The sequence below is a fragment of the Lissotriton vulgaris genome, chromosome 11 (genome assembly GCF_964263255.1).
Source record: "Lissotriton vulgaris chromosome 11, aLisVul1.2, whole genome shotgun sequence".
Lineage (NCBI taxonomy): Eukaryota > Metazoa > Chordata > Amphibia > Caudata > Salamandridae > Lissotriton > Lissotriton vulgaris.
The window spans coordinates 307,497,745-307,522,669 of NC_141699.1; the positions used below are offsets into that span (position 1 = coordinate 307,497,745).

General features: G+C 41.3%; 1 protein-coding gene across 2 annotated transcripts in view; it reads left to right on the forward strand.

The window, feature by feature from the left end:
* Positions 1–24,925, forward strand: part of LOC147679699 (tyrosinase-like) — a 369,594-nt gene that overhangs the window by 41,203 nt on the left and 303,466 nt on the right. The window contains exons 2-3 of one of the 2 annotated variants that reach the window (XM_086943278.1): positions 4,627–4,834; positions 8,212–9,543. In XM_086943278.1, the coding sequence (XP_086799404.1) occupies positions 4,627–4,834; positions 8,212–8,321 (318 nt within the window). In that variant the 3' untranslated portion in view covers positions 8,322–9,543. Of the gene's footprint in view, positions 1–4,626; positions 4,835–8,211; positions 9,544–24,925 lie in introns of those variants that run through there. The other variant, XM_086943277.1, reaches the window with a different exon arrangement.

Sequence of the window (24,925 nt, forward strand, 5' to 3'; positions counted from 1 at the left end):
GACATGCCACGTTCTTGTTTATTCTTCTTAGCTAATTTAATTTCTCTCTGTTTGGCTTCTTTGCGCCATATGCGGAAAGAGTCAAGCATTGCCGGCCGGGCTTTCTTCTTAAAACGTTTAACCTCCAGATTATCCAAAATCTCTGTGTCAAAACTACCATATTGATGCCATTTTAAAACACCATCCTTTCTGGGGTATCGGATCCATACTTCATTATATGTGATGGGGCCTACGCCATGCTTCACATAAAGTTCATAGGTTGGAGTTCCAATCGGAGGAACCGGACACGAGTCCTCCAATCGGGAATCCCTACTACAACCAAGACAAAACAAATGTCCAAGTCTGCTAAGACCAGGCATCTTCGCTCTCTAGTCTAGCTTCAAACTTCAAAGGATTATCGAATACGATAGTCTCGTGAATACACGAGTCCCTCGGCATTGGTACTTGCAAGTTACAAATCAAAGCAATCCCAAGGGGATACCACACTAAGAACCAAACTAAGGACTGGGAGACGCTCCACTTATACTTAACTGAGGTATCGATGACGTCACCAGAAGACTCGTCTATCGTTTCGCTCTACCAATCATCAAGGGTCCAAAACAGGGCGATAGTCAGGGCAGCAGTCCTCCGTAGCCGTCGGGAAGCGGGGAACCTCGCAGCAAAGACTTTCGGACCACATCGACATTCAGGGGTCGATTAAGTGGCGGCATTCCTCCAGAATGTTCACACGAAGCTCCTTACGAACCTCTGGCTTGGACCGGTACCGCTGAAACCGCCCCACGAGGGCACCAACTGAAGTACTGGGTTTTTAAGAACCCAGCCGTGCCAGGGAACACACCCAAAGACTTCGAGTCCTTCCTGTTTCAGACTACAGAAACACAGAGTCTTCTTGGTGAAGTCAAAGATCGTATTTGTTGGCTGCAGCCAGTAACAGGTATCCTAGAAGTACAACACGGTGTATGTTTTCAGGAGACTGCTAAATCTTACAAAGCCAGCCTTCTCTTTTTATACAAAATAATATGCTTTAGGCAAACATTCCTTATTTTACGGTTGACCATTCACATATTTTCACTACAAAGAAAAAGCAGAGTGATGATGACAAGCCCATATTTCAGTTTGTCCAGCCCGCAATCAATTACCTGGCAAGGCCCAGTATTTTCATCAGATATCGACTGACCCCCAATAAAAACTGGGCACCTCCTCCTCGTAAAGCAAGTCATAAAGAAAGAAACAGGGACAGGTGTGTGTAAGATTAGGCATGGTTTGTGTGCGATGAAAGGTTTATGATATGTTGTGCCTTGATACTAATCTCATTCGGCCACTGGGAAAGGAACTGGCCGAACAGGTTTGGCTTCAGGCAGTGGAGTCAGCTTGCCCAGGTCACAGAGGAGTCAGCAAAGGTGTACGTGTCCTTCAGACTCGTTTTTGGCTTTAGTCATTTGGCCTATGTGAGGGCAATCACAAAATGGCTGCCGTTCACAAAATGGAACCCGAGGGTTCAGGACAGAAACTCTGATTTCAGGGTGATTTTTTTGCCCGAATATGACGAAAATGCTTGTGCATAGTATTCTAATCATTCTCAGTCTGCTGATACCAAAATCGTCATGATACGACGATGTTTATAACATGGGTCCAGAATTTTCAGTACCACACCTAACGAGCAGCCATGTCGCAGGGCTGCTGGAAGGACAGGAGAATGGTCGAGAAACAACCGGGACAATGGTTTACACAGAAGCACACTGGAGGGCGGTGTTCTGGGACTGGACCACTTGCCTTAGGATGCCTCACGACTGGACGAGGGGACCGAAGGACAGCGGGTAGGACCGTTCACCTTATGATGCCTCACGGCTGGGTGAGTCGGCCTACCAAGAGGGGTAGCAAACGGAGACGGCGCTCGCAGCCCAGCCCCTGCCGGTTGTCAGGGCATAATAGGAGTCCAACAAGGTAGTGAGTTGGGCCTAACTCCGGGACAGCGGCTACACCCCTCCTTCATGCGGATGTCAAAGCAAACCCAACCAAATCACCTGTCAAGAAAATAATGTTTACAAATATGTCATGCCACACTGCCATTGACAGCTGAATAAAGGTGGTACTGAGAACCCAGAAATTGATATGTACCCCTAATAAAAACTGCGGCCAACAAATGACCACCACAAGAAATGTGTATGTTGGCTTATTTACAAGGAAAGGGGTACTGTTCAGAAGGAGCACAAAGGGGAGATAGTGGGGCTGGTACGGGAGTTATCATGTTTGCAAGAATTTGAGCTATTGCCATTAGAAATGAGAATGCACTTTATTTATGTGTTTTGAAAACCTGCAAGTGGGGGGTAAACATGCACTTTGTACTTATAGTTCTTGCTTACAAGAAGTAAGGCTGGCAGTAAAAGAGGCACAGTTACTACCAGCCTTGCTTCTCGTAAGCAACAACAACTACAAAGTGCGTGTTTACACACAACTTGCAGGTTTTCAAAACACATAAATAAAAAGCATTGTCATTTACAATGCCATTAGCTCAAACTCTCACAAATGCTTGTTTTTTATGTTTCCAGCTACTTACTCAACCTGTGTTTTGGCCTTGTTGGCCTGTATATGCTTGGATGGGGGGAGGAGATGGAACCTTATGTCTTGATACATGTAAAATAAACAAAGAAATTCAAAGCTGTATTGCTACATTATCAGCAAGCGACAAAAGAGTGCAACTGGCTAAGCAGTGGTCAAGTATGTCCAAGACACCAGCTAAAGTCCTTACTTTACAACTAACTTTCATCTATGTTTAATTGCCAAATAATGTTTTATCTTCTTGATTTTGATGCAAGGGAGCCCAAAGTAGCACATTCAGGTCTCTGCTTTCTTTGCTGCTCCTCTCTCTTGATCTTATTCTAAGTGGGTGCAATGTCTGAGTTGGGCAGACAGCAGCACCCTTATGAAGATACAAGAAAAGTGGCTACTAGTGTAATGCAGAATTATGCAAATAGTTTCATACAAATATTTGCATATCCCCACTGCTGCCTGTACTTGCTCTCCATTTTCACAACGTATTTACCATCATCCCTTGTATTGTCTCTGCTCTCCACAATGCTAGCTTTGACTTTCTGCCCCACCATCATCCTCTAGATTTCTAGCAGTCACCAGACACTCTCATTCTTCACCTCAGTCAAAAAAGGGCAAACGATTGTTTTCCACAAGCAGTCTCTTTTGCACCTACTTAGTATAAGACTGCTATGCAAAAGTGGTTAGATCCTCAATGACGTCTGCACTAAAGGTCCCTCCCTCCCAACAAGCTAATATTAGTTGATATTTAAGGAAAGTTAGCAATCCCATCATTGGGATCAGCCTCGCTTTACCTCCTACCATCCTCAGCATCAGAGGCTCCTCTTGTGTAGCATAGTAAGCCCATTCATTTAACGTTTAGAAGAACTAGGCCATTACTGGCCCTTCAGATTGCTTGTGTCGACTATCTTTTACATTTCCCGGATCCACTTCCCAAACTAATAACTGCTCCCTTTCCTATATACTGGCAAACGCTTTGAATCTTGTGCATGGTCATGATTGCATTCACATTGCATCATGCCTCACAGGCATCCTTTCTCCTCATGTCCACACTCAGCCCTCCACCCTATGTCGAGCCTCAATGGTGGCGTCCAATCCTAAGGTTACTCAGCTTTTGAACCTGTCTTTCACACACATTACTAAGCAGCTTTCAAATTGGGCCACAGTGATGAATTGCCTTATTAAAAAAAATTTGAATAACGGGCACCCAGTATTCGAAGGAACATGGGCAATACAGACATAGAGAAATAAACCCCCCCTAGGAATCATTAAACGTACTTTGATGTATCAGCAAAAGCTCCAGTGTATGACAATCTTGCTTAAAAACACAACAAATTAGATCCAAATATATACTTCAACAAAATATATTTTTGGTTGTCACCACATCATAAATCCATGATAAAAGTATTTTGCCAAAAATGCAGGTGCTTTTTTGTAATCATAACATAACAAACCCATTCTGAGTTAAAATCTCTCAAACATGAGTTTTTCAGCATTTTCAGGCAATAGTAGTAGGCCTGGGAGAAATGTTAATTTCGCCAGACTAATTTCAGCAATAATGCATTACTCTTCTGATGTGAAATTAGAAAAGTTTCACAGTTATTCCAGTTTGAGTAATTAAAAGTAACTTGGGGTGAAAATCCTACTGCAGGAGCTCAAGAACAATGAACTAAGAGAGAGTGAGTGACTGCTGGCTACTGCTGTTTGTGTCCTGTAGCATTTAGTTCTTTTTTCTTAGCACAAAATGCATCCTCTGGCCTATTTGGACGTGAGGGTGCATTTTGCACTAAATAAATAGTGTTAAATTAAGGATTTTGCTTCTTATACATTTATGCATAACTAAGAGTATATTTTGAGGTAATTACGAGTAATTACACTAGAGAGAATTATACCATTTGTGCCCACCCCTAAATAGAAGCACAAATATTCATAGCATGACTTAACATAAATGGTTTGAACTAATATGCTACTTTTACGTGACAGCCAATCAAATTATAATTTGCATGTGCTGCTACCCATAAGCATGTAATGTGACTGACCTTTGAACCTAAACAAGTAAATATTTTTATTTTACAGGCTATTTGCAGCTCCTTTAACTTTCCTGACCAATATTGCTCAGATGTTAAAGAAAGCAAAATTCCAATAACAAGGAAGCCAGGCTCGGACCCTATTAACAGACACCTGCCGTCACGGAGAGACGTGGAAAACACACTGAAATGGAAAGATTATGATACACCTCCTTATGATAAAACATCAAAGAACAGCTTCCGAAATATTTTGGAAGGTACATGCTTTCTGGCACATTTATGTATCTAATGAGATGTAGTGCACTTTATAACATAATGAGAATGAATCTATGAAAGGCTGAATGTGAAATGGATAATATTTTCTCACAAACGTGTATACATGTGTCTAGCATGTGCTGGCTTTAACTGAATGAATGACTCAGTGGCCAAATCAGTATTCCAATAAAGCTGGCTGCTCATCTTGCTGCTTTAAGCAGGCAAAAACAGTAAATTTGCAAATTACTGTACCTCTGGTTCCAAGGCATTCTTGGATCACTGTTAAAATCCGCTTGGATTGTACTGAGAGGATAGTTTATAATCTTTAAACTTGTTTTTCAATAGTTGGAGATTATTTTGAATGCTACTCAAAAGATATCATGATGAGAGTGAGATAGCAAGTAAGCCTCCTGAAATGTTTTGAGAAATGTTGTGGTTTCCGCAAAATGTGTAGGACTGCAGTTAGACTAGTAAATAAGCTTTTCAAATGTGAACAAAACTATGTGGCACTGAGAGTGCAGCTATAGGCAAAACACACAGCTGCCCACTGTTCTATTTATGATTCCGATAACCAAAGAGTAACCTCAAGACAACTGTATCAGCAGAGCAACCACACAACTCAAAATATAAGTAATCCAAGCACAACAACCACAAAGCTCATAAAAAAGTGATCCAGTGACAGCCCTGGGACAACTCATATTTTTGTTATTACTTTTGCATTCTCCATGATCTCCAAGGCAGGTCAAGGCAGCATAGTCAAAGACTGATAACATACAACCACGTAGTCACCAATACAATTCGGTGTACATATATTTAACACTCAGAAACTTTAAAAAAATACTCACATTCACTGGATGATGTAATCAGTGATGTCATTAGTGACACCATTTGGGATGTCATCAGTGATGTCACTGACCATGCCATGAGCGATGTAATACGTGAGGTCATAAGTAGTGCATTGCGGGAGAGCGAGTTATAGTTATCTTACAGGATACAGCCCCAGGGAGGTGGTGGTTCCCAGGGCTACAGGGAGGGCGTCCACATGGGCCCAGCATTTTTTCAAATGAAAGCCACGGAGGGGTGGCAGGCTCGGGTCTGCGTGGGGGTCCATGCCACCTCTGCCAAATTTGGTGTAAGTCCATTCAGTGATTTGGGCTGTAGGTGTGGGTAAAGGTTCCTACGGGAATTGAAATTACAAACACAACCTTATTTCGTGACCCAATTTCTTGGTCCCCACTGCACGGATCAAACCCAAACTTTCCATGACAACCAGAACCTACCTTGACACTCAATGTAAAAAAAGCCCTGGGGAGGTGGTGGTCCCCAGGGCCGGGGAGGGGGGTCCTTGAGCTCCTCAATTTTAAAATAATTAAGCCCAGGGAGGTGGTGGTCAATGCGGCAGCGAGGGATGGCAATCATACCTCTCCTGCATGAATATTTAAAGAAGCCCTGGGAGGTGGTGGTCCCTGGGGCATTTTAAGCTTCAGGAGGGGGGCCCATGCACCCACCCTCCTGTTTTGAATAATGCTTACGGACGTGGCCTACCTGGAGGCCGATAATGAACTAAGCATTTTTGTAAATGTTTTGGCAGGCTTCGCCGATCCAGCGTGAATCCTACTGAATTATTTAAAAAAAATGCTTTATTGGCCCTGCGGGTCCTTGTGGGTCCCTGTGGGTCACCCTGAAGAAGCCTAAGGGGTCCAGGTGTTTCAACCCTGTCCCCTTTTCTTTAAAAAAAAAATGTTTTTCCTGTGACTTGGTTCAACTGAGTCACAAGTTGCCTGCCAACACTTCCTGGTTCGAATTATTGGCAGCCAATCAGATCTCACGAGGGGTCAAGGTTCAACCACGTCCCTATATATACGACTGGATTTTTTAAAAAATAGCTCAGCAACAACTGAATGGATTTACACTATTTAACAAAAAGGACTCTTTCTTGCAACAACAGCTATATTTCTGCCAAATGTGGTGTAATTCCGTTCACCAGTTCGTGATGTAGCCTTATTTACATTTTCCTATGGAAATAACATGGAGAAAATGTGTTTCGGGACCCCCCTTTTTCTCTGACCGTGCTTGACGGATCACCCCAAAACTTTCAAGACAACAGCTGAAGTGGGCGTCAAACTAGTTTTGAAAATGTTGCGAAGATCTGTCAAACAACACAAAAGTTATCGCAAAACAAAAAACGCTCTTCCTACGAAAACCACATCCTAACTATAACTTCCTACTAGTAAGGAAATAGAGGAAAAGCATTTTTTGACCTGCCTTTAACTTTGGCGTAGTTTGACCATTCTTCATGAAATTTTCCAAAAAAGGGTCAAAGTAGGTGCTGGTTGTCAGGGAAATCTTTGGGGAGATCATTGCAGTGGGGGACCAAGAATGTCAGGTGTGAAATAATGTTGCGTTGTTAATGTAAATGCTTTAGCCACACCTACAGCTCAAACCGCTGAACGGACTCAAACCAAATTTGGCAGGGAGTTAGATCTGATTTCAAGGAAGTTTTTTTTGCTTATTTGGTGTTTATCCGTTCAGTAGTTGTTGAGAAATGTAAGTTTTAAATTACAGTGATATCTCTTACGCTGATATTTCGTGGTGATTTCGTGATTAATCGAAAATGCATGCGCCAATAAGAATGCTCTGATTGGCTGGACTCAACCTGAACAGAAAGTTGCAGCTGCCATTTTTATTGCTCGGGAATGGTTCCCGGGGCTGAACATTTCTGAAAAATCGAACATAAAGGGTCAGAGTAGAGGTACTCTGACCTCATGATTGAGGAATGGATAGGGATGTTAGTGACAATATGTTGCAATTTATATCCCATTAATCAAAACTCCTATCATGAAATAGAATATCAGGAGTTATGACAACCTATTGATTAAACCTAAACAAGGCACCAACATTTTTCAAACTGGTTGCCTACCTATAGTTGGAACTCCAATAATTCCTTAATGCTTAATAGTTGATGCGCATTGACCTCGACGATTTAAGGGTATCGTCAGGACCTAGAACTGACAACAATTAGAAAAAACCCGAAATAAATACATTGCCATATTGTATTACCTTTTGTGGGCATGTCACATTTCACGTAACCCATCTGCATCTTCACCTGTACTTTGAAGTATTCTTCATTTTGTTTCATCTTAACAAAATGTACACAAATGAATATATCAAAGTAGAAATACATTTCAAATGAAAACGTTTGAAGCCTTGTTCAGGTTTAATCAATAAATTGTCATAGCCCCTGATGATCTATTTCATGATAGGAGTATTGATTTTTGGTATAAAAACTTTTGGAAAAGTAGCAGACTGGTACATTTTAAGGTGGATTACAATTGTATAAACTGATAACATTTTCATATTTTCTTTTGTTGATTTTTAGCACCCAAGAATAATTTGTGGGCCATTGAAGTTCATTTCTATCCAATGTTTATGATTTGTCATGCAAAATTAACAAAAATGTTTAAATTAATTCTATGCATTGAGATGTGATCATTTTCAATAAACCTCTTGGTCATGATGAATTATTATCTATGTAAATAATTTCAGGCAAGGTATATGGATGTTTACGAAGTGTTTCAAGTTGTCTAACCTTGCTGAAACAATAGAATGAACCCCTAGGTTCATACTTTTAAAAAGTTGGCATTTTCTTGTCCTAACCATTTGGTGCCTGCAGACTGTGTCCTGCATCACATGACTGTGATTAGAGTGGTAGTTGGCCTTGGTGCATACCTTCCAGACAGTGAGGCAAAGGAGGACTACTTTGTGACAATATGAACCATTCTTGCTGTTCCCTGCCCCATTTACATTTCAAAGGGACTTACTCCAACACACTCATGAAGAACCTTTGCCACCGTAGACCTCATGAAAGCCTAGGCAGGAGAAAGGGGTAGGGGCATTTCCACAACCAGATGTAGAAATGCCTAGATGTTTCACTTAAAAGGCTGGTACAAGGTATAAATATTTGACCCTCCGACTAACTCTTCAGTTCACTGTTGGATCTGCAGAGGGCATATAGAAGGACTGACTTTCATTTGAGAAGACGTCCCTGCTGCTTGAAGTCTGCTTTGTACTTCAGAGGAGTGCCCGGCTGTTTGAAGCATACTTTTTATGCTTAAAGGATTCACAGCCTGCCTTGCCACTTGAAACCAGGACAAACACAGTGACCCAATGGGCTAGTTGACTGGCTTCATGTTCTGAGCTAAAGGGACACAACAAGCTCCATAAACTACTCATTGACGTCTGGACCCTGCCTGAAGTGAGTCCTGTCCTCCATGTGGTGCCACACTAGTCCTGGACCATTCGAAGTAGTGATAAGGGTGCCTAAGCAGCCATACCTGACACTTGGGACTTCAAATATTTTCCACCAACATTTGGCCTGTGAACCATCAGGAGACTGGGACCTACCTGCAAACTGATCCACCCAAGATACATTGCTGGAAAGTCTGACTTTGCGGAAGCCCCCACTACATTCTTCTCCACAGCAGCAAATCCCGTTCAGCGGTTCTTCTCAGAAGCGGCATCTGGGTATCTGGCCTAGTGGTGTCATCATGAGCTACAGCATGCGGCTACGTCCTGCTCGAAACTTTGCCTTGCACCTGCTAATCATTACCTTTTCAGCAACTTTCTATCCTCATTTCTACTAAGTATGAAGGTAAGCACAGAGAGGATCCAATCCACTCTGTGCAATATTAAATTTAATTTGAAATCTGTAATGGCTTTTTAACTCACTTTTTTGCTGTAAGGACCCCTACTTAGTTTAGAAGTGTATGCCTGTCCTCAGGTGTGTGCCCGCCCTCTATCAAACCGAGTTTTTAGAGCACTATGATGAAGCATGACACCAGGTGGTGTGTGAGACCAGTCCTTCACTTTTTGTGAGATGTCTGCACTCACAAACTAGGAAAGATTTGCACCTAGATCCCCCCTACTGGGAGCAGCTCTGTTGTGTTTAAACATTATTGTTTGAGGCTGCTGACTCCCAGTACCCCGTGCCTCTAGTTCCCTCATCCCAGATACGCTCTGGGTTTTGTGGTTACACAACTTAGCTGAGCCACATTGTGGTGTGCCTTAACTGTAGATTTTGCCCTGGTCTCATGTGGCCAGATACCAGCGGTTATTGCTTTGTTCTTTTTGGTGCTGTTTCTGACATGCAACTTTACACATTTTTAACTCTGTTTTTACTGATTGGATTTTTGTCATGTTGGTGTCAAATTACTTATTACATTTTACTCCATATTTCTAAATTGGTGTGGGATTATTGTTGTGTTGTGTTCATTTTATTTCTGTTTCTCTGTTGCATAAATTGTTCACACAGTGCCTCTAAGCTAAACCTGACTACTTTTGTGCTAAGCTTCAAGAGGGTTAAGCACAGTTTGATTTAATGTCATTTGTGGTTCGCCTAGACCAGGATTGTGGTTGTAGCTTGAAAAGGATTTTCATCATCTTCAACCAATAACTAAAATTCTTACATGGATGTTCTGCCATCGGACTAGAGGATACCCCTCCATAGAGTTATCATTTATTCTCTATCCAATAGAGCAGGAGAGGGATCATGTTATGTTATGTAATGTGTATTTGCATAGTGGATCACTCACCTGGGAGAGTATCCTGGCACTGAAGGAGGAGCTGCAAGTGTAGAGCTAAATGAAGAGACAGATCTTCAGTTTCTTTTGGCATTTAAGACCTGACTGGGTGCTCTGATGTGCCAAGGCAGGTCATTCCAGGCTTTAGGACCAAAGTCTGGAGAAGGTGCGAGCATCTCATCTCTCACTATCACCTGGGGGCGTGGCTTGGACGCCGATCGGGATGGCGGCGTGAGCTCGCAGCTCCGCGCGGAATCCCGCTAATTCTCCTGATTAATCCACACTGGGCGACCCGTGGTCGATACTCCTGCCCTATGATGTATAGGGGGACCATTGGGCGCCGGCAGACAGTCGCTGGGAGACTGTTGGCTCCGAGGAGACCCTGATGAGCGGCGGCTGAGGTGTCGCCGAGAGTGAGAAGAAAATGGCGGCGGAGCGGACGGGCGGCTCCGGACGTCAAAAGTGAGCGGCCTTGGCACTGACTGGTAGAGGGCTCTGCGGCTCTGCGCTTGATCCTGCTCGATAGTGAGAGGTTGGCACCAACCCACGAGTACCGGGACTGGACGGGTTTCCTGGCCTGTGACGCAGTACCCTAAGATGGCGGCTAAGGGAGGCCCGGTGGCCGTGGAGCACGGACAGGGGGACCTGGCAGCGCAGTCCCAGGTGGGCGAGACACCCCCGCCGGAGTTGGATCAAGAGCAGCGACTGAATCGATGCTTGGATGCCATACTGGACGCGATTGCCTCGACCAAGTTCCCCCCTAAAGATGGCGACTTCGCCGTGCCTGACTTCTCCATTTTTTGCCAGGAATTGGAGTCGAAACAATCCCACGTCAGGGGTGAGTCGTGCTCCTTGGACTTACGAAATATGCTATCGTAACAAAACCATTGATTGCCACCATACGTCTCATAAAATTCCATGATACGTGTCTGATACACGGCTAATTCCACCAATAATTTGGGCCTACGTTCCCCCATAATTGCAGTGAACATTCCAAACGCTCTGCCCCAATTGCCTATCGATTCATCCACTCTGAAACCGGCCATCTTGGCGCGCCATACACTAGGATGCAGAAACTCTTTTTGATTTTTTACATGCTCGATCTCATAGTGATCGGTCAACAAGGAAAACATGTTCACATACTTATCAGCCCATATCCTTTCTTTTACCTCAATCGGGATATGCTGAACAACTTTTTCCCTCCTTGAAGGTACCGATCCCTCCCCCGCAATCGGCAACGGCTGCTTACCTGAACCGGCCACTGTGACCGTAGTTCCTGCCGAACCAACGCCCGATACTGGTTGTTCCACGGGAGCCTGCGGGGAAACAAAAGGAGACGGTGCCTTCGCAGCATCTTTCGATTGCCGCAACTGCTTCATTATTGCCCTGGCTTCCTCAGCCGTGGGCCCCTCGTTCTCTTTGCCTAACCATGCCGCGAACTGGGCAGCCAGCTCAGGGGGCATATCCTCCCCGTTCACAGGAGTGACTACCACAGGGATTGGTTGCCCCACGTCTGGGACCGGAATCGGGGCCTCGATCGGGGTGACCGGGTGCGCAGGGGGTGCTTCGGGAACCGGGGCCTCACCACCCGACGCTCCCTTCTTGGCCCTTCTACCTCTCCCGTTAGGGACCACTCCCGGCAATGCTGGTCCGATGACTCTCTTAGGCCCCCCCACACCATTCATTACCGCCATCTGCTTTTTCATATCTGCCATGTCCTTCATCAGCATACGAAGCATCTGATCGGTCCCGATCCTCTTTCCGACCTTCTTGCTAGGCATCGTCCGCGTATACTCGTCAAGGTCTTAGGCCAGGAAGCTCCGACCTCACTGAAAGAAGAAACACAAGATTATTTCTCAAAAAATGGCTCTTCGTTCCGTCTCGAGCTCACGTGCAACGGGGAGGTGCAGCTTCAGAGCACAGGAACAAGAGGATGCTTCTTTGGCTTGTCGCTCCTTTTATCATTCTTCGGACTGGCGTGGACCCACCTCCAATCCGCCTACAGGGCGTGGCTAGCAGTGTTGGTGTCTAGGACAACTCCCTCTTGGGCGGGAAAAGGCGCGCCCCGGCTACGCCGCTTCGGGCATACCAGCCGAGACTCGCCTCCCGCCCAAAATGGCTTCCCAGGGGGATCGGGGTACTCCACCATACGTTCGGGGGGACCGAGTGGTCGCCCCTGATCATATGCACAGTTTTCTCTTGATGGGTTCGTTAGCTTTTTAAAACATAGCTAAAAACATCGAAGAAGGACTGATGTCCACCATTTCAATTAAAGCGGCAGTGGGTGTTTAAACATAAATGCAAGTAGCTTTCTCTTTCGTGCAGTCACAGTAAGTACTTTTTTGTAATTTATATAAGGAAAATCCTTTGAAAATCAAGTATTTTCATTATAATCGTGTCCCATCACTGCACAGTTTCCCAATTGTCTTACATTGTAGCACTCGGACCACAATGCCCAAAATCCACCATCACTGCTTTTTTCACCTTCTTGGTACTTCAATGTTGTTTTTGGCAAAATTACAACCTTGTTGTCACCGCAGCCCTCGTACATAGCGTAGCCTTTACAAGGAATAGTTCCATTCTGTGGCTCATGTTGAACAGGTTGCAGGTTCACTCAAGGTTAATTCCGCTACCATCCAGACATTAAACCTTCTCTCTGTCTTCCTTAAATTAACCTTGAGTGAACCTGCAACCTGTTCAACATGAGCCACAGAATGGAACTATTCCTGGTAAAGGCTACGCTATGTATGAGGGCTGCGGTGACAACAAGGTTGTAATTTTGCCAAACACAACATTGAAGTACAAAGTAGGTGAAAAAAGCAGTGATGGTGGATTCTGGGCATTGTGGTCCGAGTGCTACAATGTAAGACAATTGGGAAACTGTGCAGTGATGGGACACGATTATAATGAAAATAATTGATTTTCAAAGAATTTTCCTTATATAAATAACAAAAAAGTACTTACTGTGACTGCACGAAAGAGAAAGCTACTTACATTTATGTTTAAACACCCACTGCCGCTTTAATTGAAATGGTGGACATCAGTCCTTCTTCATTGTTTTTAGCTACGTTTTAAAAAGCTAACGAACCCATCAAGAGAAAACTGTGCATATGATTAAGCCTCATGTGAGGTGAAACGCGTCATGCTGCTTCTGTCTCGAAATAAAATTTGAAATGATGCTACAGCATGCTGGAGTGGCCTGTTCCATGTTGCGAAGAGTAGCATGTGTTTTGTGGACATATATATATTACCTACTGGCGGTCGCCAGTAGGTATATATAGTTAGGATTTTTTCTCTATGGGATTTTTGAAAATTCTATGTCTAATAACTTTGGCGTTTGTGGACGGAATTGGCTGAAATTTTCAGGAAAATGGAACATTTCGTTTCTGAAAATTTGGGGGGGTTTCATCAAGGGGGGGCCGAGAAAAAAGGGGGGTCCCAAAACGCATTTTTCCAATGTTAATTTCCATAGGGCGGTTGGCCTCACTTTTAGCTCGAACGGCTGAATGGATTTGCACGAAACTTGACAAAATTGTAGGGACTGTTAGCCCGATGTGCCTTTGCTAGGTCTCAATATATGTGCTCCAGTGGATTTTGAGTAATTTAGGTTCAAAAAAAGATATATATCTGGGCGGAGCCTAACCCCACATCTGATCTGATTGGCTGTCAGCACTTCATCCAAGAAGTGTTGGCAGCCATCTTGGGACCAATATACATGATAGCACCTCATTAAAAAGCATTGTAGTTAATAGAGGGTTTTAGGACTTTAGTTACATTATAAATCATTTGTTGATGGTACCATACTCGTTTTAGGAATTGTGGTGGGTTCTAAGGTGATTTTACCATGTGAAAAAACCTTCTGCTGTGATATCATGAATATTGTTTGAAAGAAAACTAATATCTCATGATTTTCCCACAGTGGTTTGGAAGGGGATCTATAAGCTAAACTGAAAGCATATTTTCTGTAAATTCACATTATCTTTCTCAGTCATGTGAAAATGAAGTCTGACATTCTCAGTAAAACATGTACATCCAACAAGGACAGAGACTGTCAGTTGATTCCTTTGTGTTCTACTGCAGCCTCCTAGAGTGTTCTAAAGAACAATTAGAGTGCTAAAAGTCCTACTTATTACAAAGGTATGGCACACCTGAAGCCATCTTGATTGGAATAAAGTGGTAACTCTTAAAACATTTAATTTAAAAAGAAACAACATGAGGGGGTATATTTTGCCATAGAAAGTATGATTAGTGCTGCAGAATGAAAAATTAGGGCACATTTTGAGTGACTTCTCAAATCCTTTTCTATTTCTTTAAAACATTCTGACATGCAGTCTCCCAAAATGGCCATCAGAGACAAAAGAGCCCAAATGTAGCCCAAATATCACCCAGATGTAGCCCAAGCATAGCCCAATGACAGAATGTCCCAGAGTGTTCTAAAGAACAACTAGAGCGCTAACAGTCCTGAAGCCATCTTGATTGGAATACAAGTGGTAAGTCTGAAAACACTCAATTTAAAAAGGAACAACATAAGGGGGTTAAATTTGCCATAGAAAGTATGATTAGTGTTTCAGAAAGAAAAATTAGGGATCATTTTGAGTGACTTCTCAAATCCTCTTCTATTTCATTAAAAAAATTCTGACATGCAGACTGAAACATGCACTTTGAATACCAGCAGCAGAAGTCGCTGGTGAGCAGTAGCTTTACTACAGTGATCTAATGTGCAACTAGAGTGCTAACATTCAGAATTTATGGCAAATGTGTGACACATCTGAATGCCTTCTTGATGGAACCAAAGTAAACAAGCATTGAAAATGCAATAGATCTCACCCTCGTTTAAGTTAAAGCCATTCTGTTTGTAATGAGGTGGCTTTTTAGCTTTGCTTTTATTAGTGTCTTTTCAACTTTCATGTAAATAACATGCATCTGTAAGCATATAAGTATATGTATGCATGCATTTATGTTTGTATTTATATAGATATACAGATGATATATGTTTATATATGTATGTATATATATATATTCACTGAAAAAACCATAGGCTATAGACCATATATAGTTAGGAATTAGCATTTACAAAACCTTTAAAATTCACTGAAAAAACCATAGGTTATAGACCATATATAGTTAGGAATTCGCATTTACAAAACCTTATTTTACTCACACAAAACCATTGAAATTCCATATATAGTTAGTTGCACTAACTATATATCGCGCACCCGCAATCCACTGCTGATGATGTCACATATTACATCATTCATGACATGGTCAGTGACATCACTGATGACATCACTGATGACATCTCAAATGACATCACTGATGACATCACTGATGACAACATCCAGTGACTGTATGTATCTGTAAAGTTAAAATATGTCTTACATATTGAAGAATGAGTGGATGTATAAGTGTCTGGATGAAGGATTTAGTAGGTGCATGACTGACTGTATGAGTGAGTGATTAAATGTGTCTCACTGAGTGCATGGGTTAGTGACTAAACTGTCTTAATTTGTGCATCATTATGTCTGTTGTTCTGTAAACTGTTGCATGTGTTGATAAGTAGCTATATGAGTAACTATATGGGTTATTGATTGGTTGCCCAAGTATTTGTATGGGAGACTGAGTGTGTGTGTGCGTGGCTGGGAGGTGTATGACTCTGTGCATAGATGTGTGAGCAGTTGATTCACTAGATGTATGGTTTCAAAAGTGCATGTGGAAACAGCTGTATGGGCGGTTGACTGTGTGCATGAGTGTATTGGTGAGTGAATGGATATCTCAGTGCTACATGTCAAAGTAAGTACATATGTAAAACACAGTACATGTGAGAGTTGACATATATAAATAACTGTGCATAAGAGCCAGTGAATGTGTGAGTGGCTGTATGGATCATTGTGAACTTGTATCAGGGATTGTATAAGAGAGTAAATATGTGTTAGTATATTTTTGAATAAGTAAAGTTTGTATAACTGTATAGTTGAGGAAATGGAGGTGTGATTGATTCTTTGCATGACTGACTAGGTGTGTGAGTAACTCCATGGATGAGTGACAGTCTGTGAGTGTCTGTTTACACTGATTGTATTTAAGGTTATATTAGAGTCTGAAGAGGTTCATCGTATTATCACATGAATGATATCATCAGTGATGTGATCAGTAATGTCAAATGAGATGTCATCAGTGATGTCATCAGTGATGTCATTTGAGATGTCATCAGTGATGTCATTTGAGATGTCATCAGTGATGTCATCAGTGATGTCACTGACCATGTCATGAATGATGTAATATGTGACATCATCAGCAGTGTATTGCGGGTGCGCAATATATAGTTAGTGCAACTAACTATATATGGAATTTCAATGGTTTTGTGTGAGTAAAATAAGGTTTTGTAAATGCGAATTCCTAACTATATATGGTCTATAACCTATGGTTTTTTCAGTGAATTTTCAAGGTTTTGTAAATGCTAATTCCTAACTATATATGGTCTATAACCTATGGTTTTTTCAGTGAATATATATATATATATATATATATATATATATATATATATATATATATATATATATATATATATATATATATATATATATATATATATATATATATATATATAGTCACTTTGTCCGACGCCTGCACGTCTCAATCCTTGTCTTGGGACTGCTTTCCAAAAAAGACGAACAAGTCAAACCCAATCCTGGTGCAACATTTCAGTGCTTTATTTTCTCAATAGAATTACCACCCAGCAAGCCCGCATGACACGTTTCACCTCTAGCCAGAGGCTTGATCACATGGTCTATATATATATATATATTCATATATATTCACTGAAAAAACTGCTGATGACGTCACATGTTACATCACTCATGACATGGTCAGTGACAGCACTCATGACATCACTCATGACTTCACTGATGACTTCACTGATGACATCATCCAGTGAATGTGTGTCTTTCTGGAAAAAGTTTTTTTTTTATATATGTATATCTAACGGTATAAATGGAAGAATAAATGGGTAAATAGGTGTCTAAATAGATGTTTATTTTTGTAAAAGTGATTGCATAACTGACTTATGAAGTGTATCTTAGTGAATACATGTATTAGCAAGTAATGTTTAAATGTGTAAATATCTGTATCAGTGTCTCACTTTGCATATACGTGGCTGCATGGGTTGGTTAGTAGCTACCTGAGAGTGTATATGGGTTATTAGTTTGTTTTTTGAGTATCAGTATAATATATATATATATATTTTTTTTCTTTCTCAAATGCCCAAAAGCTTCAAACTCGCACTCCAGCAGATGTCACCTTGCGGTATTTACACACGGAGACCAACCTCGGCATGTCAGGGAACTTTATTACATATGCCTACGCCTTTCGAGGCAGCCACCTCTTCTTCCTGGGCAGCTGCTAAAACATGGCAAAGAGGTTTCCTCGTAGCTTGCACCATTTTTGTAGCCCCCAGTGGGCCACGTTCATCGCACCAAAATTCACTGGTGCATGCAGGGAATTGTGGTCCTAGGAAAAAACATTAATCTCCCACAGTGGGTTCTGTGCCAATGTTTCTTTGTTGCAGCATTTATTTCGGGTGTTTGTATATATATATGTATATATATATATATATATATATCGCCACACGCTCCCAAACTGTAGTGTTCGGAAAGAAACGGCAAGCACTCCGATGTCGTGATCTTTAGATTATTTTATTTCCAAACCCCCCAGCACCCCCGACAGACGCGTTTCGCTCAAGGCTTCATCAGTGTCATTAGTGTACAAACCAATTCGCCATTTTAAACTATCCGACCTTCTAGTTCATAAACATAGATGATGGTACAACATTTATTTTATGGCGGCCATCTTGTAGTATGTTTATACAAGGTATTTTATACTGTTCAAAGGATGGCGACAAGTAAAGTGCTTAGTGTAAAAATTCAAAACAACGTTTGACATTAACAAAAATTATCGTGACTGGCACATATTTACACTTTTTACATATTCGATACCCAGTGTTGCCATTTACAAAATTACAGTTATTCTTTGTATTATGTAGGGGTATATCCCCAGTTCCATAATGCAATTCATGTGTGCAGATCAGTTCTATACAAATGGTATGTTGTTAAACCCAATGCCAACTATATACATATCTACAATATATACATACATCAAGCTGGGCCAGTTATTGCTTGGCAAATTAGTTTTGATTAAGCCCTGTATGGGCTGGTGATCTGCCACACCTAGATGTCATAATTCACCGGTATCTCTAATGCTATTATCGTCAGATCAACATGGCGTTAGAGGGAGCGAAAGACATATTTACAAGGCTACAGTGTATATATATTCTCATTTGATCAGGGAGTTTTGTCATGGTGTTCTAACAGATCTTAAATGCTAGTTTTTCAGAACAGGAGATCTTCAAAGGTGTACCCACATTTCTGCATCATTATTGAGACCCCACGGTGTCATCGTTTTGAGGTCCAAAATATATCTCGATTCCAAAACACGGAGGGCTTTTTCCCTATTCCCCCTTCGTTCTGATTTGGGAACCTGATCTATGCAGTAATAAATGAGTAAATCTCTATTGCTTTGATGTTGTTCTGCAAAATGACGGGCTATCGGATAGGTCTTATCATTGTTCACGATAGCCCTCATGTGTTCTAGGATTCTCATTTTCGTTGGTTTGATGGTACTTCCTATGTATCGTTTTTGACACGGGCAGACCAAACAGTAAACCGTGTATTCTGAATTACAATTCAGATGTTTAGTGATCTTTCTGTTGGGTCTGTCCTCACCTGTTCTACATGGATACTCCTTGATCTTCTTACTGTATTTACATGCCTTACAGCGTAGGCAAGGAAAAAAGCCAACAATTTTGTTGGTAGTTTGATTTGCTTTTACAGGGGAGTAATGGCTGTGGACTAGATGGTCCGAAAGTGACTGGCATCTCCTATATGTTACCATAGGTCTATCTGGTAAAGATTTCTTCAAGATATTATCAGTGTGTAATATGTGCCAGTGTTTCTTAAAAGTCTGGACCAGTTCCCCAGATTTACTGTAAAATGTAGTTATCATTCTGACTTGATCATTATCTTTCCTTGACTCCTTAACCACCAGGAGGTCCCTCCTGTCAATGGTCTCTGCTTTAGCGTTTGCTTGTTCTAAGATGTTACGGGAATATCCCCGCGCTTGGAACCTATTGCTGGCTTCCTCCTGAGCCTTTTTGAAATCATTAGTCCCCGAGTAGTTTCTTTTGAGTCTAAGGTATTCACCGAAAGGTACGTTCCTTACCAGACTCCTAGGATGATGACTGGCCGCATGTAATACGGCATTTCCAGCCATCGGCTTCCTATAGAGTCTGGTGTGGAGATGATCATTTTCCACAAAAACCTCTAGGTCAAGGTAACATACACTATTGTCACTTATTGTGCAGGTGAACTGTAGATTCAAGTCATTATTGTTCAGGGTTGAGACATACTCCTCAGCCGAGGCCCTGTCTCCCCTCCAAACAATAAACAGATCATCAATGTATCTGGTCCACATCAATATTCTTTCACTCCACTTTTCATTACTGCCTCCCCATGCCTCGTGCCTCTCCCACCAGCCCACGAATAAATTCGCGTAGCTGGGGGAGAAGCACGAGCCCATTGAGGTCCCCCTGATCTGCTTGTACAGTTGGCCTGCAAACAGGAAATAGTTGTTAAACAAACAAAATCTCATCATGCACAGAAGCATGTCACTGTGTGCTTGGTATTTTGCTTGTTTTTTCTCCAAAAACCACTTTGTCGCACACAGTCTTTGTTCATGGTCTATGCAAGTGTACAAATTAACGACATCCAAAGTTATTAATAGCATGTCTTTTTCCCAGGAGACATCGTCCATGATGCGAAGAAAGTCTTGCGTGTCTCTTACATAAGAGGGCAAGTCCTTAACGATGGGTGCTAAATAATTGTCTATGAAGCGTGACGTATTTTCTAAAAGGCTGCCAATTGCCGAGACAATCGGCCTCCCTGGTGGTCTTTTGGCATTTTTATGGATTTTAGGCAGATGGTAAAATGTGGGCAGCATCGGGGAATCACAGTGTAGGAAAGCAAATTCTTCAGGGCTGATCATACCCTCTTCCTTCCATTGATTTAAAAGATTTTCATAGGCAATGGTGCTTTTTACATATTCCTCTCTTTTTGCTTTGACATAGCAATCTTTGTCTCTTAATTGTCTATGTGCCTCCTGTTCGTAGTGTTCCTTACTGAAAATGACGATATTCCCGCCCTTATCTGAGGGCTTAATCTCAATTGTCTTGTCTTCTCGTAAGGATTTGATTGCTGCCCATTCTCTTCTTGTAATATTGGAAGATTTTATATCCATTTTCTTATTTGTCATCTTTTCCAGATCTGCCGTTACCGCTTCATTAAACACGTCGATTGCATCATAGGGTGTATTCGGTAGTTTTCTTGACTTATTTTTTAGGTTGCTTGGATCTCTGGCTTGTTCAGGAAAAAGTTCGGTTTGGGTCCTTAACTCCTGTTCTTGATTTTGTAAATCTTGTGTTGATGTTAACAAGACCTCCAAGAGATTGTCTTCATTTGCTCCAGCTGTTCTTTCTGACATGTCTGGGCTTATTGTGTCCCTCGCTTTTTCAGGGATTTGCAGGAAGATTTTCTTGAATTTTAATTTCCTTATATATTTGAACAAGTCAATTTTGGCGTCCACTAGATTGAACTCGCTTGTTCGGCAGAAGCTTAAACCTTTTTTCAGTACATTGGTCTCATCCATGGTCAAAACCCTTTTGGACAGGTTAATGACGTTGTTGTCTTCTTTGGTAATTACTTTCTCCTGCGGTTGGAAGCACTTCGTGTGACCATTGGGGTGGTGGTGTTTTGCGAACCTCCCCTTGTACCTCCTCCCCCGCCTCGTCCTCCTCTTTGATTTTGTTGGGGCGGATGACTCCTTAGTTGTGGTCTCTGGCGGGTTTCCTTCATTACCTGGTACTCGTCAAAAAAAGGTTTCCCTGTTTCATTCTCCTTTGTCCCCGGGACTGTATTCTGTTCCACCGTCTGAAGTTTCCACTTCGGATTCCTCAGTGTCTATACCTGTTGTTTGTGCGGTACCTTGAGTCAATCTTTTACGTGTGGCATCAAATTTCCGTGCAAACGTTAGAATCCTACCGGATAGATAATCTTGCTCATCTCTCTGGAATTTAGTTTGCTTCCTTTTGCGTATTCCCATCTCGTAATCCTTGAGTCTTTTGCTCATCGCTGTGCGTAATTCCTCACAGGTTTTGGTATCTTTATCTTTAGCAATTTCCACCTCGAGGTCTGTTATGTCTTTCAAGCATTTATCACGGTCGCTCCACGCATATTTTATGAGCAGTCTGACCATCCCCTTGGAGGACTCCGCTGTGTATTCTGCCCAGTCTTTTAAGAGGGCCGGGTCCGGGTTCTCATAAGAGGGGATTGTGTAGATGCAAAGACCTCGGGGAACTCTGTTGCAATCTAAGTATCTTTCCAGGGAGGTGGCCTCCCACCATTTCCTCACTTCCCGTTCTTGCAGTCTCTCCAGCTTTTGAAACAGGCTTTTAAGGTTGGTGGTTTCATCAGTCGGTAGGGCAGTGTTGTTAACCTTTGCTGGTTTGTCTCTTACCGACATGAACATCATATTGGCGGCGGCCTCCCTCTCCCCTGTGAGATCTCCCATTGTCGCCATGATAAAATACTGTGCAGTCTTTTTATATTAACAATTCGAGGGGGGTGGCATCCCACGCTTTTCTTCAAGGGGTTTGGAAACTCGGTTTGACACCATACAGTCCTGTACATATGCTGTCTTCAAAACACATACAAACAGTTAGTCAGTCACTAACCCATGCAGCCACTTATACACAAAGTGAAACACTGATACATACATTTCAATATTTATAAGTTACTCGCTAATATATGTATTCACTAAGATACACTTAATAAGCCAGTTAACCAATCAATTTTTTTTAAAAAAAACATTCATTAAGACACTTATTTAAACATTTATTCTTCGATCGACCTTTACATATACATATATAAAACATATTTATTTTTCAGAAAGACACACATTCACTGGATGGTGTCATCAGTGATGTCATGAGTGATGTCACTGACCATCTCATAAGTGATGTAATATGTGACGTCATCAGCAGTGCATTGCAGGCGCGCAAGTTATAGTGAGTCCAACTTACTATAATGTGGAATTTCAATGGTTTTATGTCAGTAAAATTTCCAGCTAACTATAACTGGTGTGAAACCTATGGTTTTTTCAGTGAATTTCATAGGTTTTTTAAATGCTAATCCCTAACTATAACTGGTGTGAAACCTATGGTTTTTTCAGTGAATTTCATAGGTTTTTTAAATGCTAATCCCTAACTATAACTGGTGTGAAACCTATGGTTTTTTCAGTGAATATATATGTATATTAATATAATACTTTTTTTTAAAAAGTATATTCATTTTTTATTTTATGTTTCACCCTGGAGCGCTCCCGGTTCGCGCCCTGGTGCGCATACCGGGGCGCGTCTCGGGAGCGTACCAAAAAAAAAAAGAAAAAAGAAATAATGAAGAGTGAGCATGAGCAAAGGGGACAGAGACAGTGGTGTAAAGAGAAAGAGAGCTAGAGGAAAGAACACAGAGGGACTGTGTAATAGATAGTAAAACAGAGAAAAGGTATAAGTGGAAGTAACTAAGAAAAGGAAAATGAATAAGGGACCAAAAGAAGAGAAGAAAGAGGAAGAAGACTAAAGCAGAGGTTCTGGGAGAATGTGAATGGGTGATGAAAGTAAAAGGAAGGAAAGTAAAGGATGGGGAATGACGGGTAGTGACGGAACCAGAGAAAAGGAACAGCGGTGACGGAGGGAAAGAAAAGAGCAGTGAGTGTAAGTAAAGAGAGGTGAAAGAGGGTGGATAAAAGTGAATAAGGGTAAGACATAGGGAGTGACAGAGAGAAAGAACAGAGAGAGTAAAGGAAGGAGTGATAGAAAGGGACTGAGTGAATCAGAAAAGAAAGGAAAGTGAGGGAGTGTGGGTGAGAAGGAAGACTGAAAGAAGTTGAATGTGGTAGGAAAGTAAGGAAAAGGGAATACACATGGAGGATAAGAATAAGTGAGGGAAGCAGAGTAAGGAAGCCGGGGTGAGGTAGGGTGAGAGAAAAGTAGTGAGGTTAAAGCAAAGGGTGATGACAAACTACATTTTTTAGTCAAACTTACCATATAATTATTGAAAACTTAATTGCATGTTAAAACTACACTTTATATCTGTGAAAGACAAAAAAAAAAGTTATAATTAGTAAAATATATATTTTAAAATAGAAGAAACAGGTCAAGAGGTAAAAAATCAAAAAAAGTGTACTAAGAAATAAAGCAAGAGTGAAGGATACAGAAACGGAAATAAAGTAATGTAGAAAGACAAAAAAGAGGGAAAAAGAAATAGAAGGAGAACAAATTACTGAAGGTAAGTAAGATACTAAAAGAATGTGAGATACCAAAACAAAATCAGGAAAGAGAAGTAAGTAAAAGGAAAATGAGTGAAAGGGAAAGGAGTCTAAATGAGGATCCATTTACAAGAAAGAGGAATGGAAGATGACTGAGAGTGAGTGAAGGGGAGTCACAGAGTGAAGGGATGAAATGAATGAGGTTAATATAGAACGATAGAGGAAAAAGGAGTGAGGAAGTAAGTACACAGAAAGACAAAGGGAAGGACTGAGTGAAGTGCATTACAATGAGTAAAGAAAGGAAAAAGAGTAAAGGAGCAAAAGAAGGAAAGAGAGGGGAAGAGAACTAAAGCAGTGGTACTGAGAGAATGTGAGAAAGCTGAAAAGTGGTGCAAGGGAGAGAGGAAATGCAGACAGTTGAAATTGGATTGAGGAGTTGTGAAAGAAGTGGAGTAAAGGAACAGCGATGAAACAAAGTGAAAGAAAGGCAGTGTAAGTGAGTAAAGAGAGCTGAAAAAGGGTGGAAAAAGGAAAATGAGTGTGAGACAATGGGAATACAATATAAATTACACAATGCAAACTATAGAATAACTTATACAACATGTTACATAGTTTATTTTTGCTGTTCTCAGAATATATTGAATTTCACTTAAAACAGTGAGTTCAAACTCTTCATCATATAACAGTGGGAAAAAAATATACAATCTAAAAGATTGTGTTTAAAAAAAAACATATAAACTTACAAATCATATATGTACACTAATCTTTGATTCACTTACTTTTCCTTGAGGCCAAATAGTAGATAGTGAAGGTCCTTTTCGTAGGAAAATACTCTGCTGTTCTCTAAAACTCCCATTTCATCGACTTTCTATGAAAAAAGATCTAAGAACATCTGACATAATTCTCAACGTTTTCATTTTCCTCCTTGTGTTAAGTTATGACTTATTACTCATACCTTGAACTTTCCTGACGGCCAAATAGTGTCAGATATATGAGTATATTTTGAATTTTCTCTAATTAAACTCCGAAATTACCGTTTACCCGAAGATTTCAAAGAAAAGCTCATATGACATTTTCACAATGTTT